The sequence below is a fragment of the Coenobita brevimanus genome, chromosome 13 (genome assembly GCF_032717465.1).
Source record: "Coenobita brevimanus isolate Jiangsu-jjx chromosome 13, ASM3271746v2, whole genome shotgun sequence".
Lineage (NCBI taxonomy): Eukaryota > Metazoa > Arthropoda > Malacostraca > Decapoda > Coenobitidae > Coenobita > Coenobita brevimanus.
The window spans coordinates 56,931,188-56,953,608 of record NC_136966.1 but is presented as its reverse complement, the minus strand read 5'-3'; the positions used below and the strand labels follow the sequence as shown (position 1 = coordinate 56,953,608).

Below are 22,421 nucleotides of genomic sequence, written 5' to 3'. Positions count from 1 at the left end.
ATCCTGTCCATAGCACTTCTCTGTGACAGGCATTTGTGTTGCAGCTCAGTGACAGAACAAGACAGTGCTGTGGCTCTCCATCCTATCCACAGCACTTTGCTAGTGTGCTAGTGTTGATGTTTGTTACAGCTCTCAACATTCAGGAAAGAGAGAAGGAATTTTAAGCTAAGATAACATGGACAGAGTATAGTGGCTGTGACTCATGACTGTAGTGAGTAAAAATAGTTCTTACTTTCAAGCCAAGTTCCATGAACTCCCTCCCTGTTTGGGGGTTCTCCTAGAGCTGAGTAAAATTATGCTGAAATAACCAGAATGAAAGACAAACAAACAAACAAAACTAACAAACAAGGAGTCTTTGTACTGAGAGGATTCACCTATTCAATCAAATGATGTACCTTTCATTCTCAACTGACTACTGCCAGACAAATATGTTTAACTTTGGAAAAACCTTTTGCATTAGAGGCATTAATGAAGGCTATAAGCAACCCCTCCAGTTTGATGTCTCTATTAAACTGAATAAATTCACCTGTAAGCAGCAAGAAAAAAGTGGAAATAACTTTTTCTAAATTGAATAAGTTCAGCTGTCCAGGCATATGGATGTCAAATAAAAAAGACTGAAAGCTTGTGATGAAACTGACGCAGGTACTTTTAAGTGTCTGGCGTGTAAGGAGATTCATATCATATGTAGCACCTTCTTGGACATGAAGCAAAATAAGGAAGTGTTAATAGAATCAAGCCAATGAGAAGCCAAGAAAACTAAAGAGGACTACTGAGGATCCCACAAATGCTACACAAGTTAATTTAACCCTTTAGATCCAAAGACAAGTTTTATATGTATTATTATATATCATGTTTCTACCAAATTACTTATTCGAGCTTAGGAAACCCTGATGTACTGAAGGAGTTACTGAAGGCTGAAAATTATCCCTACTATCTGAAAGGTATCTCCTAAACTCAGTAAAACCATCTGGTGGTGGCAATAACAAAATACTGTACTGTGTGTGTGTGTGTGTGTGTGTGTGTGTGAAAAATTATGCCTTAGGAATGTTTCACAAAATCTGGGACATACAGATCACTGATGATGGGGGAAAAAAAAAAAAAAAAAAAAAAAAAAAAAAAAAAAAAAAGAGGCCAGTATAGCCAGATACCAGATATGTACAAACCTGGTGAGGTTTTACTGTATTTCCTTTATATTTCAAATACTGCAATCACAACAAATATGATAATGGTCATACATAAGTGCACTGTAATATTGTCAATAATGTACATCAATCAAGGATGTATATACTGGATATATCTGTTTAACGAGACTGGGAACTCCTAACACATCATCACACAAAGCAAATTTCGGCAACAGCAGTTCAGAGAATAGAAAGTTTGTACTGTGATGACTAGTGGAACAACCATGCACTTAATGCCTACTAATACTGACTGCTTAAAATATAGTCTACGTCTCTGTCACGCTAGCGAGATATGTCAAGAAATGACTAGAATCTGTAGAATAAGGCCAGAACCCAATATACAAGGCTATAACTACTACACTAAACTCATCAAAAATATAATTATCATCTGCATACTACCAATATAAATAATAAACTAACTGCATAATTTATCAAAGACTTAAAAGTAAATGACTAGCCTGAGGGAGTACGTAATATCTATAAAACTGATTGCCTTCCACATTTTAAGTAAAGTTGTTTTGATCATACTCTTCTACTACACAACTACTTCCTTCATCTAAGTATGATTTTGAGGTTCATCATGTTCCTCGAGTACGTATTGTAAGCTTTGCTGTTCATGTTGACAAATATGGTTAAAGGTATGATCAAGTATCACTCAAATTAAATGAGACAGAATGATCAAGTATCACTCTAATGAAATGGGAGAGATGTGGGAAAAAGCGAAATAACCACGAGCATCACCAACAGAGCCAAGAAGATAACGAAGATAATAACCTGTTTCAGTACAGTATTGGCTTTCCATTGACGGCATATCAGCACGATGGCAAGATACCTTGGTGACACAGCAAACAAGGGTACAAACTATCTGTTGCCTCCTTAACCTAGACCAAGTCATGAGATCAAAATATGTGAAAAGGTGCTGTGAAACTTAAAACGATTTAAGGCAATGGCTTAATTTCACTTTTAAAAGTAATGTATAGCTTATGCATCCTTATTAAAAGATATCCCCAACCTCTCTCAATGTGGCTGTTAGAAACTAACAGTTTTTCTTTTTCACATAAATAGAGCCACAAATAATTTTGGACTGCAGGATGACAGAAACTTGACACTCCCTGTCACCTCAATGAAAAAATTTAAATTACTGCTATCCTATTCTTAAGTTTTCATCTCTTTTTCAGAAAACACAACAGACCAAACACAAAGGAAAATCACCTACACGCCAAGTTGTAAATATCTAAACGATGTGTGAAGCAACGCCCATTCAAATGCTTCACAAAAAAAGTTTCACTGGTATAAGTTATCCACCACTATGGACAACCAGAGTAGATGGATAAACAACACAATGTATTGTATCGCTGAATATCACAACAGCATTACGGAGAGAAAAAAACAAAACAAAAAAAACAAAACAATAATTTGATCACAGTACTATCTTTTCAACTCATTACCAAATTAAACTGAATCGCCACTTCTGACAGATGTAATGTACCATCTACCTAATCATCTTTTTGTGTTTCCTGAGTCAATTCACCAGAGTAAAACAATAATGAGAAGCTTTCTAATCCAATGGAACCAAGAAAGTCCAATCATAACAACTTTCTTCCCAAGACAAACCATCATATCCAAACAGTATTACCCAGAAGTGTTTTAAACACATCAGAACCAAAATGGAAAAAGAAACAACCTCCCTCCAACAACCAATTCACCAGATGAGACTGAACCGCTTCTTCTTGGGGATGTTATTGACGCTAATCTTTTTCATAGGTCCCGAGTGGTTTTTGCGGGGCTTGAAGAGGTTTACCTGGAGGCCCACTTTGATCTTCTTGGTGAGGGCGCCCTGCGGGAAGACAGCCTGCACCTGCGGCACCACTGTTGATGACACCATCCCTCCGTCAGGACCAATGGCATGTACCTGACAACAACAAACAAGAGAAAGGCAAGGATAAGAATTGTACAAAAAGGGGAGGGAGGTATGAGTTTAAGGGCAGGTGAGGCTAAGAATTGTACAGGAGAAGGTGAAGCTAAAGATCGCAAAGTGTGGATGATGAGACTAAAGATTGTACTGGGGAAAGGTGAAACTAAGGATTGTATACAAAGGAGGGTGAGGCTGAGGATCATACAGAAGGAAAGATGAAGCTAGGAATCATACCAGGGGGAAAAGTGAGGCTATGGAGCACATTCTAGGTGGTACAGGAGACTCGGTAGCATCTCCTCCTTAGCAATATAATTTGAATATTACACCTAAAAGTTCTCCTCTATGCTCTTCAAGTAATATCAATATTGTGTGCATTACTAACATACAAGAGGATATAATTGTGCAATTTGCAGATTAAATTTTATACTGTTTTCTTATCAACATAGTCTGCTTCCAAAGCTACTCGTAATACAGCTCTAAGGATCCTATGCTTAAAGCTAAAGTCAAGAAGGGAAGGGCAAACCCCAAATTATTTACTATAATTCCTAAAGCATATTATGATGAATAAAGGATGATCTGGCCTCACTGCTGATTTATTCAGTAAAGCTATTGCCAGACACCTTAATCCCACGAGGGGTGGCCACAAATTAATTGCCTCCAAGTCACCATGCCCAACACCATTTCACTGCCCTGCTCCCATCTTCCCCCCCGCCCCCATATACCTTTCCACTCCATCCCTCCATCTTATCCTTGGGCTCCCCCTCCCCCCCCTCCACCTCACTCACATACACTCTCCTCGTCAGTCTCGGTAAAACAGGATATAAACTGACCATCTCTAATTACCACAGGTGTTCCATAAACATCAGTAAGAAAAAAATTAAGAGCGTGCCTTCCCTTCCAAAATTTAAGGTTTATGCATTTGGGTGTAAGAATCAAACTAATAAAGAATTTACTTAATCAAAGGGACCTGTGCACAATTTTAAGGTCTGTTACTATGACTTAAGAGTAAAAATTCATCTACAGTAAAGAAATGCATTTATGAGATGAAGGAGAGAATGTGCGGATGAATTACAATAATGATAATCTATAGAAGCATGGACCATCATAAAACACTAACCATTGCTCTGATGTCTCCAAAAATATTAACAGACTGACAAATGAGGAAGTGAAGGAGCGTTGTGGTGTGGAAGTGGATGTGATAGGAAACGTTAGGCGACACACATTAAGGTGGTTCGGCCATGTGGACAGGATGGAGAGTAAGAGACTGACAAGGAGAGTGTATGTGAGTGAGGTGGAGGGGGGGAGAGGGAGGGGGAGGCCAAGGATGAGATGGAGGGATGGAGTGAAGAGGTATGAGAGGGGGGAGTGAGTTGGGAGCAGGGCAGTGAAATGGCAGGGAACAGAGCGACATGGAGGCGATTTGTTTGTGGAAACTCCTTACGGGATTGAGGCGTCTGGCAATAGATACATAGAAATAAAAGACCTAATAAGTAATTATCTATAGTGAGTGCATGCGAGGCCAAAGCCAGACACTCACCTCCTGCCTGATGCGGGTAACGATGGCAAAGTACTGAGGGAAGTCGGTGGTGAGGATACGAGTAATGCGATTAGTGTTCAGATCTTCCAGCTGCTTCAGTTCTGTTGGAAGTGAACAGTCATATGAAGGGTTAATCACAGAATAAAACCTAACTTTAACCCTTTCAGTATGATGATATATTAATACAGGCAGACCTCACTGTAAGTCAGAGATGTGTTCCACAATATCACAACTGCATTACTACAACTGATACTGCGAACTGGGGAAATGGAAAATCAGTGTTATGGGTAGCAATGGAACTTTAACAGTCTAGTGTTCTGTAATTGACTGTGGACTTGGCAGCAGAAACATTAATACAACTGAATCAAAATGTGACTTATGAGGCCCCTTATACTGATGGGGTTAGAAACAATCACCAATAACAACTTCATTACAATCATAATGAATAGCAATAGAGAATGAGTGATCATTACTGTATCAATACAAGGCCCATATCTGCATAAAAAATATAGTGCTGAACAAGACAATACTCCACAATACTGTATGTCTTTTGGATAATATGACTATGGGGAGACAAGTGTTTGCATAGTAGGACTTTAACCAGACTGTAACTGGTTGCTGTTCTCTACTCTCCTTAAATACATATATATCCTATCCTAGAATAGCCAAAGCAATAATAAACCCCAGACTTCTCTAATAACACCCACAGTCACAATTCTTCCACTAATCCATGATACCTTGGATACCATCTCTCACGTATAGTACTGTACTCCCAACTTACTCTTCCACCTTATTCTCCATCTTCCTCTCTTGTTTCATTTCGTTTCATCTTTGAAGGCTCCAACATGCTTGCACGCATTGGCCATGGTCACCCAGAGGTGGCTCTCCATGCTGCTTGATCTCTGGCAGCTTCCCTATTCAGTTCCTTATCCCTGAAGTCAAATTCAATTACTTCATCCCAGATCTTTTTCGGTCTACCTTTCGCAACCCTACCTCTAACGTTAACAGTTCTAATTTTCTGCATCCAATTATCATCCCGCCAACCTCTCCATATGCCCAAACCACCTTAATCTACCCCTCCTCATCACAACACCAACACACTCCAGTCCCATCCTATCTCTCAGCTCTTCCATCATAAACCTTGCCCCCCACAGGCCTCGCACTCAGGGACGCACTTCACGTCCACCTAATCATTGTCATTTCTGTACATTTGAGCCAGCGAAAATCCCTTCTTTTACTGCCCAAGTCTCACTACCATACAGCATTACACTATTCACACAGATTTTAACTTACCCTCTCCATCAAAACTCTCATTGAGGACTTCTTGGACAGCTTCCTCGGTGGCTTCCAGGGTATGCTCACGCCAAGTTTCCCCGTTGTCCGAGCGCAGGATGACGATCTCTCGCTCCTTCCCACGTAGTGAGGCAAAGTGAGGCACCTCAATGATCACAGGGCTGAAGGTTGGGGGAAGAAAGTGACAATCAGTGTAATGTGCTACCAAGTAGTGACTTGAACTGATGAAGGAGTTCATGTACCTCAGTACAGAAAAGGAAAAGAAGGATAAATGAGTACATGAAATGGACTAAGGCACCTTGATGATCACAAAGCTGAAAGCATGAGAGACATTGAAGAACACTGTACCGTACATGGAAAATAGATTACACTGATAAGATAAAGTAATAATAAATGTATGGATATGGCTAAATATAAAGAAAGAAAAACAAGAAGAGGTGCCAAGGCAAAGCAAACCCATCCCTGGCAGTCATTTTAGTGCTGACGTATAAACACAGCAGGGCATCTAGTCAAAGATGTCACACATCATATTTGGTGTAAATCGGTTGAAAATTGACGATTTTATGCCCATTTGAAATTTTAGGCCCGACCCACCTGACATTGACCCCCCCCCCCCAACATAATGAGGCTTGTTACAGGATGCAGATTTGACAGATATACCTTTAGGTTTTGGTTTCATGTTGATATGACAAATTTAAAAGGAAAAAAATATATATATATTTACATTTTAGGGGGCTACAGCCTGGGCCTTGGCCCAATTTGGTCCCAGATTTAATCAGGTGATCAGATGGTCATAGCCCATCATCCCAGTAATTTGTCAAAATTGCACCAGTAGTTTTAATGTAAAGTTGTTGACTCGCAAACAGATAGACAGACAGACAAATAAACAAACAAACAAGCAAACAAATAGACAAGCAGACAAACTGAGTGAAAACAATACCTGTCCCAGAACCCCTCAGCGTTTGGGACAGATAAAAACTAGTGCTGTGGTTGATGATAATCACATCTAAAAAATGCCCTTTGTACATCAGAATCCTATAGGTCAAGGAGAATAATGATATCTATATTGCAATACCCTTCTATACAAGCAAGTAATCAGTCAGGACAAAAATTCTGCCAACCAGTGACAAGTTGGAATAAAGGAGTCTTATGCAGTATACAATCTAGGTGTTAACTTATGTATTACAACATACAATGCAGCTCACCCTAAGAACTTGGCCCCTGCTGGTCCCATCTCAAGGATGCGTGAGGCCAGGGCCTCCCCCTCCATGAGAGGGGGAGCATGGACCAGCTTGTCCTTCTTCAAATAACGACAGGTGACCCTCATGGGCATAGCAGCCTTGCGTGGGGGAATGATGACGCGGACACCAGAGTGCCGGCATCCACGCATGGCACCCCCACGAGCATCAACCATGAAGCTCACCAGGAACCTGCAATGCCAGTCATGGTGTCAAATTCAATATGTGCTACTCTACTGTAACTCTTTTTCGGCAACTGGTGCTCCAAATAACAAAAGAAATGCTGTATGACACAACTTAAGCCAGGGTAATGGAATACTGTAATAAATTCAGTTAATTTCTTTCAAATTATTTAAAAACGACACTTAAAAAGTTACTACTGTATCTTTTATGGCAGCAAGGCCTTAATATTTAACACTGAGCTGAATGGGATCTTTCAATTAACAAAAAAATTACACAGTTTATTCTGATATAACCAAATTATTCTTATACTGGAAGTTGGAATTTAAAATATAAAATATCTGACAACGAACAATGATCACCAAGTCTATTTACACATTAAAAATCAACAATAATTACACTGTACATATTTAATTTAGATGAAAATTATTCTTAAAATCAAAAGGCATTCACAGTTGTTTAAAATTATAAGTTCAGGAAGCCACATGAGAGTCTGTCATACAAGACCTCTGACAAGAAAAAAAAAAAAAAAAATGGTTATAATGAACAGTAGTCAAGAAAAATCAAAATCACGGCTGGAAAAAAAAAAAAAAGTTAAATGATCAGAACACAGCCAAGATTCTACAGAGCACCTACAAGACACAGAACCCAAGAGTCCTCTATAGTACTGTGATATTAGTAGACTAGGACACTATTGAAGACAGCACAGGTCTCCTATCTACAGTTCACCGGGAGGTATACTTACGTGCGCCACGAGAGTTTGCTGTTACAGGAGGAAGGCGTGCAAGAGAGGGGTTAGAGAACGGTTGTTAGTTTAAGACATACACATAAGTAGGGTGGGTTAATAAGTTTGGTTAGGTTAGGATAACCAAGATAACGGAGGGATACAAATGGAGCTGAGCTGTGTGTTGTGTGGTGTGTCAGTGTCAATAACTTCACAAGACTAACCCTGTACAACACGGGCGTGCAGGTAGCATAACAAAACAGTTCGCTATCTTAGACCCCACAGACGAAATCACTATTTCCCAATGTGACACGACACACAAGCACTATAAAAACACTCCTAGTATGTCTACATGTGCTGTATCCGTATAAATTAACCGTATTTTCTTTTCTGACATACCCAATACACATGACATACGGCCTTTTACATTTTACATAAAGACAACTAAGAAAATGTACAACTCATCATCGCATAAGTCATTATCAATATAAGTTCACTTCTGACATCCAACCCAACAAAAGCACAGGGCAAATACTAAACATCTGACCTCTCTGACACAGCTAAACTAACATATGCCAAACAATTTAATACAAGACTGTACAGCTAACACATTTTCCGAGGTGCTCTTCCATTCACTTACCCCTTCAGCCCAAGGATACATAACTTGATTCATTCTGGCCAACTACAGGAAATTTTGCTTACACCAGAAAAGATGTTCCCAGGATGAAGGGGTTACAAAAATCCCAGGATGAATGAGTTGGAAAGATTTTCAATAATCCTTTCAAACCTGGGAAACTAGATGATTTCATTCACCTGAGAAAAGACATCCCTGGGCTGACAGGGCTAACAGCCAAAAGTGTACAGTACATGAAACGGGTACAATCACTATTTACAAACATGACAAAACAGGAGACAATTTTATGGTCCCATCAATAATGGCCGAGTAACAGGGCCACATTTTACTGCACCGTGCACCAGAGCTCTTACCAAGTATCTCCATGTGTTGCACCCACTGATAGCTCTCCATTCTTAATTAAGTAGATTTTACCCAAGGTCCTATGGTATTGTATAATGATGCTGTATTGTAAATTGTTCTATACAGTATTTTACATAATACCACAGTGTGTTACTGTTAGTGTTATTGTCAATGTTGTTGTGCCACCAGGATAATCTGAATGTGAGCCTGGTGGACTGCAGGCTGAAGCTGTCCTTCTGCAGTCTACCATCCTCCTTTTAATAGGACGGAGAAGATATCGAGGGACATTTCTAAAACAGCAGACGAGCAATTTGGATATATCGATGCCACCACATGAAGGTATCCCTCTCTAGCATCTACTGCAGTGCACTATACATAAACTACAATAATATCTTTTGCCAAGGATGTCATGCCATTGTGACAAACATAAATGGCTTCAAAACATACTAAATTGACAGTCATGATAAAGACAGTTGTTGTGTTTGTGGATATTGTAATAAATTAGTCTGTCAAAATTATTTAGCTCATTATTAGTTACTATGAATTTAAAATGCTTGTTAAGAGAACATTAAAGAGTAAACAATCTATAAGACATTCACTAACATCATCCAAAGGCAGAAGGAAGATGGAGGGCATTTCTCCTCTCCCAACGAGCATTCCTCTTCACGCTTTATATATATATATATATTGTATTAGAGACATGCTCACATGCTCAGACTAGATCATTCTGAGACCACCCTTCCTTTATGGATTGAATGGTGCCTGAGGCAAAGCCTTTCTGAACAAGAGAGAAAGAAAAAAGGTCTATGGTATCTACAATATAGCCTTCCATGCCAAAAAAGACACTTTAATTCACATTATCAAACACTAAAAAAATATAAAAATGCAAATAAAACAGGCCACCAGAAGACACCATTCATAATGGCTAAGAGAATACAGAGCAGACTCCCATACCAGACCTAACAGACAAAATCTGATATGCCTCCACACAACACCTTCATAAAGTAGGTCTTAACCCTTCACACTATTGACATCCATTTTTATTTCAATTAGGCCACCACCAAAGCATTTTATTCGGCTTAAGGGCAATCTCTTGCAGTGAAGGAGTTAATGAAAACTACATGTAACCTCTCCATTAAAAAAAAAAAAAAACTCTTAAGCAGAACATAAATGTCTAGTGGCAGCTAGAATGAAATATAAATGATTGTACTGGATGAAAGTGATTCATCACAATAATTTCAATTACCAGAAGAAATCTCTTGGTTAATGTACAGTTTCTGTTTCAGTAACATATGCTGGCCTTTCTAATCCCTCATAAATTGTTGTTCTAGTGGGGTCCAGGCTCATCTGGAAGCTGCCTGTCAGCTCCAATTTACCTTCCTCCTTTTTTCAGGAGATTGGGAGGAAGCTGAGGGACGTTTGTATAACCAGGCGGCAGAGATGCCTGGTTATATTAGTGCCACTGCATGAAGGATTTCCTCTCTAGTACTCCTTCATGAATAACCATCAATGAAATTAAGTATGATTATATGAATAACCATCAATGAAATTAAGTATGGACACCACCAGATCTTGTCTGCTTTAATTTCTCCTCATGTAACAAAACTCCTGGCCACCCTGCCTCACCCCACCCCACCCGGCCTCCGCCCACATTGGAGGTGGGCCAAGAGTTGCTGTCATATGAGTTATTGGTCGGCCAGAAGGGAGGTCGGTTTTATAGGTAGACAGGAGGGTTTCTTGCAGCTCTAAAACATCCTTAAAAATTACTCTTTCACCAGTCAACTTCAAATTTTCTGTGGGTTGCATCACTGTCATTTTCAACCAGAAGCTTATCAAAAATTCAAAATCACTAGACTAGCTTTCACTCTTAAATTTTTCAAGGTCACCTGAATACCTACTGACTAAACCCTCACACAGTTACTGTAGTTCATTACAGTTTTACCCAATCAACTGATGATGTATAAAACTTAAATCATCCATCACTCATCAATGACTGTGATATACATTTCAACTTGTGGCTCACATCCCACAACAAACTTTGAGATGGCCTGGTGATGCAGGAGGCAGAAGCCCATATTCTTGTCGGTTTAGGAAGGTTTCTTATACTCTTCCTCACCTATTTATTTTGCCTTCTTCACCTTACTATTCTCTTGTATGTTAAAGTTTGCATCAGTAACATACAATATTAGTATGACATAGGCACACAAAAATTGACAGGGAGGAGGTGCTAGAAAACCTCTTTAACCAACAAGAATAAGGCCAGAGTATAGGATAGCTGTGCGTGACGCGTGTCGTGCCAACCTGTCGCGCCACATGCCCGAAGTGTTGGTCCCGCCCGACAGACAAGACGCCAGGCTGTTGAGGCTCACGCTGGGCAAGTAGGCTTACCATTAACAAAAAGAGTAAAAAAATGAAATACACAATAGCAGAAGGCTGACTGACACTGAAGCTCGACTCCACCCATGAACTACAACAAAAAATGTCTGGAATATCAGAGTGCTAGAGTGGTGATGTATAGCCCAACAAGCATAAACAAAAATTACTTATTACTGTGCACAAAAATACACACACATTTATTATGCTCATTGTTTACAGTACTGCCAAATAAGCCACAATTTAAATGGTAGTGCAAAATCATGATATGTAGAAACTGCAGAACAAAACATTAATGAAATAAGCAAAAAAAAAAAAATGTATTGAAATGCTGACACTATATCAGATCTACAAAAATAAACACAGTATAAAGTGTACAGGTGCAAGCAAGGGAATGATCAGAGAGGTACAGATGCAACAAGAAAGGAGAAGGGACACACACTACTCAACCTCAGGCGACACACAACACACCACCGAACAACACTTCATGAGTTCCCAACGAGTGCAAAAAACAAATCACAAACGCGAAAGTGATATGTGGCCCACATACCACCACCTGGGAGTTGAACTGGGAAAGTCAAACATAATCAAGGGTGCAGGAATAGTAACATCATATTTTACGGCTTTTTGTGCTTTCAAGGATGTAATAAATTAAACGAAATATGATCCTGTCATCATTCATGGTGCTGTAACAACTACTCAGAGACACCATGAAACTCCATGAAATTTCCATGCTGAACTATAAAAAAAAAGAAAGAAAGAAAAAAAAAAAGCGTAGTTTACATTCTAACCACCGAATTCCACTTTGACAATCTTGAGGCTCTTCCACGGAGGTCCTAAGAACCTATCCTCACATTCAACCTCCCACATGGCTGTATGTACTCCACAAGACACAAGTAATCCTCTTCACTGTCTGATGATAACTACCGCTGCTTAACTGCCATGTCTACGGCACGCAAATTAGGGTTATGAGGTTGTGAATGGATGTGTGTAGTAGTGGAGGCGGTCACAGCACCAGGCCAGCACTGAGGTTCCCCCCTGGACTTTCTCTCTTGCTAACGTGTCCCCACCACCACCCAGGCTATTTTAGGCCCTGAGTTCTGGCAAAGGTGCCTTTTTCATAGGGGTGATCTCAGACCCCTTCCCCCCAGCCAGTCCACTCCACAAGTGGCTGTCAACTCCCACTGCTCATCTTCCCCTTCATCTTCTCAATCTTCTTCCCTTTCCCTCCATTTCTTGAACATTACTTTCTCCCCTAACTACCATTCTCACCTCCTAGCTGCATACCTGCCAACCTGTCTTCCTCCCTCCCTCTCTCCCTCTCCTGCCCAGCCTCTCCCTCTCCCCTTCCTTCCCTCTTCTCTCCCACCAATACCGTACTACCTCCTGCTATGCCATAAACTTAATTTTACACTGCAATTCAAGGGAGATTCAGCATATATCTTTTGATGCCTGTGTACCTAATTTTCTTTACCTATGATGGGGGAATGCTAACTTTTCTTTAATCTATGCCTTTCAGTTTAAAGAAGCAGAAACAATTCCTTAAAAAAAATACATGTGAACTAATTTTGTAACAAGAAGGTGAAAATTAGAAGTATAGTAAAGTTCGCAATTATGCTCTCTTCCAAGATATCAGAGAATGAAAGACAGTGGTTAGCATACCCATAAAAACCCTAGTGCAAAACACTGCTCCATGATATTTGCCAAATCATACTTTTGATAAATTTTATGAGAAGTGCCCATACCTTAAAGACAGTCCAAACCTAGTGTTGGTTACTAGTTACTGCACCAGTCATTTACCCAAGCAGTATACCAAGATTTCCCATACAGCGATACTACAATGATCATAATATGGTCATTAACCCCTCAAATCCAGGTAATGCCCTTGTATGTTTATTATTGCTGCTACCAGAAAATTTTAATCAGCTCAGGATAGGCCTCTTGTACTGAAGGGGTTTAATAATACTATATCTAACCCCACCAGTTTGAAAAGCCTGTCCTAAAGTGAATAAAACTGTCAGGAGATGGAGAGAAATAAAAGCAAAAAAGACATCCCTGGTCTCAATAGTTAATGGTATGCCCCACCAACACCTGACAGACACAAGCAACGGGACGTTAATGTGGGCTCGCGACTCCAGTGGTCCTGTGCTTTGTTTACCTTTTAAACACAGGGCCGGTGTGGCTCGGGGGCACATCAGAGTCAGTGCTGACGTATGAGTACAGTGATGACTGAGTGCCCAGGCTCTGAAAACTCCTGTATCTGGGCACCCGAGGGCAGGCAAGGCAGTCATCAATATAGACAAAATATTCTACCTAATCAAATCAAAGGGTTCACACTGATATACTGTGAAGTGCTTGGACTGATTGAGGCATATTTTTCAGTCCAGTACACTGCCTCCACTGCAGACTAACTTACTAATAAAAACTACCAAAATAAATGTTAAGTCTAGTTGCATGAGCCATATAAAGTCTCTGTTATAAAATTAATTCTAACACATTCTATCCACTCAGCTCTTGGTGAAGTGCAGTATTAGGCAACAATTAGGAACTAATCAATCATTCTAATAAGCCAAGTCAGTATTATAACTAAGTACTGTACTGCATAACATTCATTCATTACAGTACAACAGAGATTAGGACTGCAAGTCATAAGTTAGGAATCATGAGTCAAAAATTCACTAATGATGTATCATACTCCCTCAACCATTGCTCTGATAAACTTATGTCTCTTCATCAGCTTATATTTAAAAAAAAAAAAAAAAAAAAAACAAAAAACTCCACTGGGGTACTGTGTAATCCTGCACTTTGCTATCAAGCCTCACATGCATCAAAAGATGTGTTGCAGAGTGTTGCTTTGAACAAAAAATTAACAGATACATGGAGGAAACACACGACACTGACACAACAAGGTGGGTGATTAGTGCTACTCTACGCATTTGGCAGCAGCTCTGGGACAGCACTTGTTATTTACACTGTTAGTGCTAATGCAGCCCAAAGAGTTACGGTTATATTGATGGATTACTTCTTCTTTTACACTGACTTTCAGATAATATTTAAAATTATGAGTAGACACAAACTTAATCTTAGAAAATATTTTTATCTCATCATACAACTCTGAACTAAGTCCTATCAATAAGTATCTAATGCACATTCCATTATACAGTTCTTCACATCAATCGGGGCAACATTGGATGCTATTACAAGCATCTTAACAGAACACTTCACATACTACTGATAAAAATTGTTCATCATTTATTAGTGCACTGACACCTATTACAGCATTCAAAAGAAGTGGAAATATCACAAAAACCTGTTCTGACAACCTGTAATGGCAACCCAAGTATTGCAATGACACCAGACTTACTTCCAACCTGATGCATTTCACTTCACTATTACAATACAGGCCTCCAACAACTGCTAAATAGACAGTTATTTGTGGGGCATCATGGGTTATGATTATGGAACCCAGCTATTTAACTCATGAAGACTTAGGATGTGGCAAAGGTGATGGTAAATTGATCAAACTCACAAGCAAATTTTCACCCTACAGTAATGAAATTGCATGATATCACCGATGCGGTATGCTGACTCAATATATTTTATAAAAATCTGCGATGCCAAAAACCTAGTAATCTCCTGTACATGGCCATGGTGGCACCTTTGGAAGAAAGGTAGAGCCATTTGCACTCTAATCACACAAAAGTGCAGTTGGAGTAAGGGTATCTCTTAACACAACCCAAAGTCAAGAAAAGAGGTGCTGCAATTCTTGTGTTTGTAAATATTTTAGTTGAAACCCTCCCTTCAGGTTTCAATGATCACTCTGTCTGCTTGTCTCCCTCTTCAATTATGGCAGGCGTGCAGCACTCATCTAGCAACATACTCTCAACCCTTTCTGTCGACTCCCTAATGCAGGAGTTAACTGATACTCTTGGTCCTTCCTGTAAGTAACTGATCAACTCCAAAAGACTTCCTCCATCTGCTTTTCTCTCTGCCTATGACCTCCAGTCTTTTAACCCATTCTGTGCCATGTGCATATATACCATACAGACAAACCAATAGTGTGAAAATTGTCAAGCTCGTATATATACGGACTAACTCAGTGTACAATGCCCTAAATTGCCGAGACAGTATATATATGGACACAGTTTTCCTCACATCTGCTTGAAATTATTTGAGTCTGCCCTTAGTGTGTGACAGAAAATGGGATGACAGACACCCCTCCTCCCCTCCCATGCCTTATACCAATATAATACTGTACAGGGGGGAAAAAAAAAAAAAGTCTATCTATTGCCAGACGCCTCAATCTCGTTTGGGGTGGCCACAAACAAATCGCCTCCACGTCGTCCTGTCCCCTGCCATTTCACTGCCCTGCTCCCAACTCACACCCCCCTCTCTCATATACCTCTCCACCCCATCCCTCCATCTCATCCTCGGCCTCCCCCTCCCTCTTCCCCCCTCCACCTCACTCACATACACTCTCTTCGTAATGTGAAAATAAGTAAAATTTGCACGGAACCCTACCTTCCTATCATCATAGTTTCGACTGTGGCAGCGTTATGTAAACCAGGTTGTGTTTTCATACTACAAGTACTGTATGCATCCACCCACTCCACACCAAATTAGGCTACCTAGCTACATCAGCTGCTGGTGGTACTGTATCTGAAAGTAGCCATCTGACGCAACTCTGAGTGTGCTGGACCAAAACACCAGTTTTCGGTTGGAAAACAGCCAAAGTGAGCACTTTTAATATCACTAGGCTTATTCTGACCACTTTTCAGGTCTATTCATGGAAAAAAAAATGAAGTTGAAAATGGCTGGCACTGTGGGCCACACAGCCTCCCAAACCTTCAGCACTGAGGGCCAAAAAGACAACAAAGGTTCCAGCACGGAATGGGTTAAATGCAATGTGTTCAAGCATCTCTCAGTGAATGGATCACCATTTGTGGTCTTTTGTTTACTTTTTCTTGGGTAGAGCATCTTTTTTTAAGGCATCTATGATGACAATAAAATAAGAAACAAAGAAGAAACTACAGTATCATTAACTTTACTTAACTTATGAGCTGAGTGATGAGTGTAATCCTCCCTGAGACTGAAGAAACAATTATATGACCAATCAATTGTGACTCATGCTAGATAACTTATGAGAAACAATGTCCTACATCTATTGCCTTAAAACACTGGGTAAAGTGGTAATATAAGAGATTTTTCCATTCCATAAAACCTTCCTGGTTATTACTTTAAGTAGTGATATGCAGGAAAATAGTCTAGGAAATATACTACCTCCCAGATTTATTGCCCAATGTAAATTAATTATTTGCACTCCTGTCAGCTGGTGAAGATGCAACACCAAACATAATTATGTGCTGAACTGCATTCAGCATCTTCAGATGATGACTTATCTACCTAGAGGTGAGTGAAATGCTATTTCCATAGAAAAAATTATTGAAAAAATAGTTCAAAGAAGAAAAAGTGCATAGTGTATGGTGGCAATGGGGTGAGTCAGACAAGATGCAGGCAAGATTCTTTAGAACCTATCTCATGTTAAACTGACATCCTACTGTATTAACCCGCCGCGTCCCGTTAACGTATAATATACAGTACATCCGAACGTTTTGTCACTGTGACTCCCGTTAACGTATATAAACGCGCCACAATTGCAAGGTCTGTCATTTGCACATTTTTCAAATTTTGTGCATGATTTTTGGTACATATACACGGGACACCTTCCTCTACAAGATGCCAGGCAGGGACAATGCCTTACCCCGCATGACCCCCCCCCCATGCCACTGTCTCGGCAATTCACCTGTTACCAGTGACCTGGCTAGTTAAGACACGTTGTGCCACAGTATGAAATTCAAGGCCAGAGTGATTCCCCAATCGATGACAATGTGGAGGACAAAGTTTACGTAGCATTAGAGGAAGAAACAGTCAGAAATGATGATCAGGTAATGTCGCCAAAAAAGGTCAGGTATGTTGATGTGTTTGGTGAGTGAAACAATGCTTATATTGCCTATATTACTGTGTGAAAACCAATGTACTCTCGTACTACATACAATATAAATTTGTACCAAATAAATAAATACCGTTTATGAGTGGTGTGGAATAGTTACCCTCCCATAGAACTCGTTTTCTTTGGAGCCAGCCTGATAGAAAACGCAGTAGGTAAGGGGTACTGCTACCTGTATCCAGTATTATAAACCTCAGGTGAGCGATTTCCCTATGAATTTTCGATGTTTCTCACCAAAAGCGGAGGTTTGAGCCAAAAAAAAAAAAAAAAAAAATTCTCCAAAATTGGCCAGGACTGGGGGGAGTCAGTGGTGGAAAATCGGTCGGGACGGAGCAGGTTAAACGCCTTCCAAAACTGTTTTATTGCTATTGTGCAAACTTTTTTTTTTCCCCATTTATTGGGCGAAGTCAGGGTTTACCTTTCTGTGTAAAACGTGTTTAACATAAATTGGTCCCATGTACAATGAGAGTCTACTGTACTTTTTTTTCACTGCCCTTCATAACTATGAGTAACTCAAATTCAGAATCACCAAACTGAAAAAATCTTGTAGGCAAGCCATCAGCTGTTAACTGGTCAATATTTACATTTCAGTCTCATATGTGCATTTTTCAAGGGAAACTACTGAGTTTTCTTGTTGATCTGTGTTCTCATATTGCTACTTTATTAAGAGGGTGTCTCAGGATTTGATGCAAAAAATTCAGAGGATGATTCTTAACATCATTCTAAAACAAAATATTCTTTGAACATACATCAGATTCCCAGAAGCCATGATGTACAGGGCACCTGAATTAAATGATAATGTCCAGTGAAACCACCCATTTCCAATCCTCTGGCAAAGCCTGTACTCTTCAATGTTCTATTTTTCCTGAGAACAATCTTAAACCAGTAAAACGCCTTTGTTGGCAAGGTATGAGCAAGGCCATTTAATCCGAAAGCACTGAAATGTTGCCTTACACCCCAAGGAGGCCTAGAGTATACTGATGGCTACCTACCTACCAAGTGTCATGCCTTTATAACAAACTGTCTGGCCTGTGGCTTTTGTTTGAAGATTTTCAACATGCTGCACTTGGCACGTGTCACATGCCAAGTGTGCCACCTAGGGGTGATGAAACCTATCAAAAACAAATCTTAAAGAATTGGGCTATGATATGCTGCAAACCACGCAGTGATCGACCCTGTGGTTGCTGAGCTATAAGCTTCTTAAATGCGTTACGGTTGGGCCAGGTCAGGCAGCTCATATGTGAGAAAATGCCACTACTTGACAAAAGACTCAGGAGGGCTTTGCTCTCGCTCGTAATAATCTCTAAATACACTGTAAACTGTCAAAAAATAAAATAACAATAATACTATGATGAAGTGTAAACCTTACCAAGGGGGGAGGAAATGGATGGTTTCTCTGGCACCACCATTTAAACGTAAACACTATAACAACTAGGAATCAGTATACTGTACTGTACTGGAATGTGTTACAAAATTATTGACAGTTTGGAGCCTGCTGGGTACACCTGTGAACCTGCTATAATTATACAAGCATAAATGTGTTGCAGCAGCTCTTCCTTGACTTACAAATTTGTCAAGATCAGTCCCTCACTCCAACTGTACAGTTCCTCTGTGGTGCAATGAAGGACATGGCCTCTCTTCTAAGCTGTCACAACAACTACTAGGGGTGAAGAAAAGTTTACTCTGAAACAATCCACACAAAAATAAATCCTCATGACTGAATGTATTATTCTATAAAGTACTTGACTTTCACAATTGGACAGTCATACTGTGGTCAGGGTAAAGTATTAATCACACCATGACACACTCTGGTAAAGTTAGTTGCTTCAACTTGTCTTATCAAAACTCACCAAAATTGGCTGATTTCAGCAGCACTAGATAACTAAGAATACTGTACATCAAACAGTTAGATAATGAACCCCAAAACACACTCCTGGAAAGTGGGATGCAGTTCTAGTAATTAACTTTTACTTCAGTAAATTCACACAAGTGCAAACTGCTGTAATTAGAAATAGGCCCTGCAAAATCATCCAAACTCAAGGAGGGACAGGCATAGCTTCTGCTGCAGTTTAATATGCAGTTTAATCACTCTCCTTGGAAACTAAGCACACTTCAGTCTCTAGGGTCACGTACCCTTCCCACCCATTGAGGGCCTCTGCAGCCTTCTCATCCACCCCAGCAAGATCATCCTGCTCTGGAGACAAGCCATTCTGTGGGGGCTCGGGAATCTTCTCGCATGATTCTGAGGATTTCTTAGATGATTTTGAGGACTTCTTGGAAGACTCTGAGGTCTTCTTCTTCTTCTGGGACTCCTGAGTCCTTTCTTCAGACTCAGGGATTTTTTGTGGTGGTTCTGGGGTCTTCTGTGGGGATTCTGGGATCTTTTGTGGGGATTCTGGGATCTTTTGTGGGGGTTCTGAAGTCTTTTGTGGGGATTCTGGAGTCTTTTGTGGGGGTTCTGGAATTTTTCCTTGAGTTTCTGGGGTCTTTTGTGAGGGTTCTGGGGTCTTCTGTGAGGGTTCTGGGGGCTTTTGTGGGGGCTCTGGGGTTTTCTGAGAAGGTTCTGCTTCTGCTGACTGAGTGGCAAGTTTGGCCTGGATAACCTGGGGTTCTATCTGAGCCTCAATCATGGCGGAGTCTATGGTGGTATTGAGGGTGGTGTTGAGACTCTCCGGCCTGCACACACACAAACAAATCACCAGCTCAGGTTATTACAGCCCTCATACAAATCAAAATCAAATCAATTGGTGCCATGCTTCCTGCTAATGAATCCCCATACTAAGGATTGGCCAAGGTATAGCTGATGTCTTCACTCTGGGAGCTAAACCAAGTGCTGTCTTCATAAATCACACTATGGTTTCCTGATGACATTACTTAGTCTCTGAAGATTCCTTTTACATATACTGTATTATCTACCTAAATTCCTTTACTGACAGCATAAAGACTACTCTCTAACCAACACATCTCTTTTAACTGTGAAAAATGTCCTTGCACTTCACAGTGAATGCAGCAGGTGCTGTATATTCCTCCGGCAGCAATTTTCCCTATGTGATCATCTTGCAAACCTTCCAGTAAACATCAAGAGTCTATTAATCAGAAACTTGGTGAACACTAAGGCATGACAGTACACCATCTGTCCCTCATACACACAGCTCTCAAAAAGCACACACCAACTTCAACAATGGTGAACTTCTTTCCTCATTCTTATTCTACCTTCTGTCCTTCATGCAACAATGGTAAAGCTAATTAAAACCATGTTCTGTCACACCAAAATCTAACCAACATGATGACTGATAACAAGATGATGTCAAATCACTTGCAACTGCTTTGGACAAAGATAGTGTCATTTGAAGTTGGGTTCCACATACTACAGTAGTCTGCTTGAATTTATGTAATTTTCTCATAGTCCGAGAGAGTGAGAGGCTAAACGGATAAAGGCAGAAACTCAAGGTAAATGACAGACCATACAAAGGGATCATTTCAAGCATGAGAAATTTACGTAACAGAAAAGAGAAGACCAAGAATACTGTAGCTCATCTGAATGTGAATCTGTATAAACACTGATCATGTGACTTAAACTGCAAGATTCAAGTTCAGAAGTACATGTTCCTGCCTACAAATGATCAAACAAGTCATTCCCTGATCATATCTAAAAACATAAAAGATTAATTAGACAGATTCATGAAAAAGTAAAAAGTTAATGAGAAACCATACTTCCCACACTAGCTACACTATCCAGCTTACCTCTCACTCAAATTACTTTCATCTGGGAATGAATGAGTTAATGGCATGAGTTATAACCAGCATAACCATAACCCTGGCAGTTAGAACACATCATTATTTATGTACACTTTCACACCTACACCACCATCCAGTGCCCCATTCCACCCAAAAAGCAGTAACTAAAGCTCCTCTGCAAAAGCCTGGACTAAAATCAATGATGATACTGTAATATACAATGGTTAACCTGTAACTATAACATCCTACAAAAGAAGAACATAAACGTAATGCATAGGAAAATGTCATCCTGTGAAGAAAAGAAAAAGAAAACTTAAGGGACTAATGAACCAAAATTTACTCTTAACCGGCAATTCATCTCTACTTACTTTGCCACATTATAACCATGTGACTGGCACTGTGTTGACAGCTGGTCATGTATTTTACAAACACGGATATCAAACTTTGATATGTAATGGTATCCTCTGGAAACTGCATAAACTCAGGCATGGATTATAAATACTGCAATGTTTTAAGTCTGTTAGGATTTGCTAGGGCTCATTCACTTTAAATCCAAGACATTTTTCTTCTTTAACATTTGGCATGCAATCCGACATTTCGCTCATTCAGATTTAAGGATTTTTGTTTATTTTAAGTTGGACATTCACTTTGCTGCATAAAGTATACCTGTGTTGGATTTTGTGATGCAATAATGGCAGCCTCCACTACTCACACTTATCCTAGAGGTCAAATTATACTCCTTAGGAAAATTCAGAACCACATACAAGACTATCAAAAACTAATCAATTAACAAATCAAATCTTGCAACTGTTGTTGTGTCCTAGACTCCTTGAACTTTAACCATTACCAAATCCTGAAGGTATGTTCTGATTCAGTGTCAAACTATATGTTTTTCTTAGCCATACATATTGAAATGATATCCTACTCCCACCTTTAAAGTAATGTACAATATGCTCAAGACCTAACTTTACTATATATAACTCTATGAAAATGAACTATGAACTTTAAAAAGACTTCAGCTTCCATGGCCTTACTCTGTGTGCACTTAACTATTCCACCTATATTATGCACCTCATACTCTGTAACTGCCTTGCCCAATATCCCCAAACTTATTAAATCCTGAAGAAAACCATGCCTCCTTTAAAAATATGCATCCAGCAACCTGTCATTGCCCAATACCAAAAAATTATTAAACCCTAAACTCAACAATTCCTTCTACAAAAAAACATCCTGCACTCTATCATCACTTCACCGCAACA

General features: G+C 39.8%; 1 protein-coding gene across 1 annotated transcript in view; it reads right to left on the bottom strand.

Annotated features, from left to right (window-relative positions):
* LOC145414397 (uncharacterized) overlaps positions 1–22,421 on the bottom strand; it is a 321,717-nt gene that overhangs the window by 113,029 nt on the left and 186,267 nt on the right. Inside the window, exons 19-23 of the mRNA XM_080283937.1 lie at positions 19,558–20,100; positions 7,132–7,356; positions 5,927–6,087; positions 4,634–4,734; positions 2,983–3,093 (exon numbers count right to left, since the gene is read on the bottom strand). Coding sequence (XP_080140063.1) covers positions 2,983–3,093; positions 4,634–4,734; positions 5,927–6,087; positions 7,132–7,356; positions 19,558–20,100 — 1,141 coding nt within the window. The remainder of the gene's footprint in view (positions 1–2,982; positions 3,094–4,633; positions 4,735–5,926; positions 6,088–7,131; positions 7,357–19,557; positions 20,101–22,421) is intronic.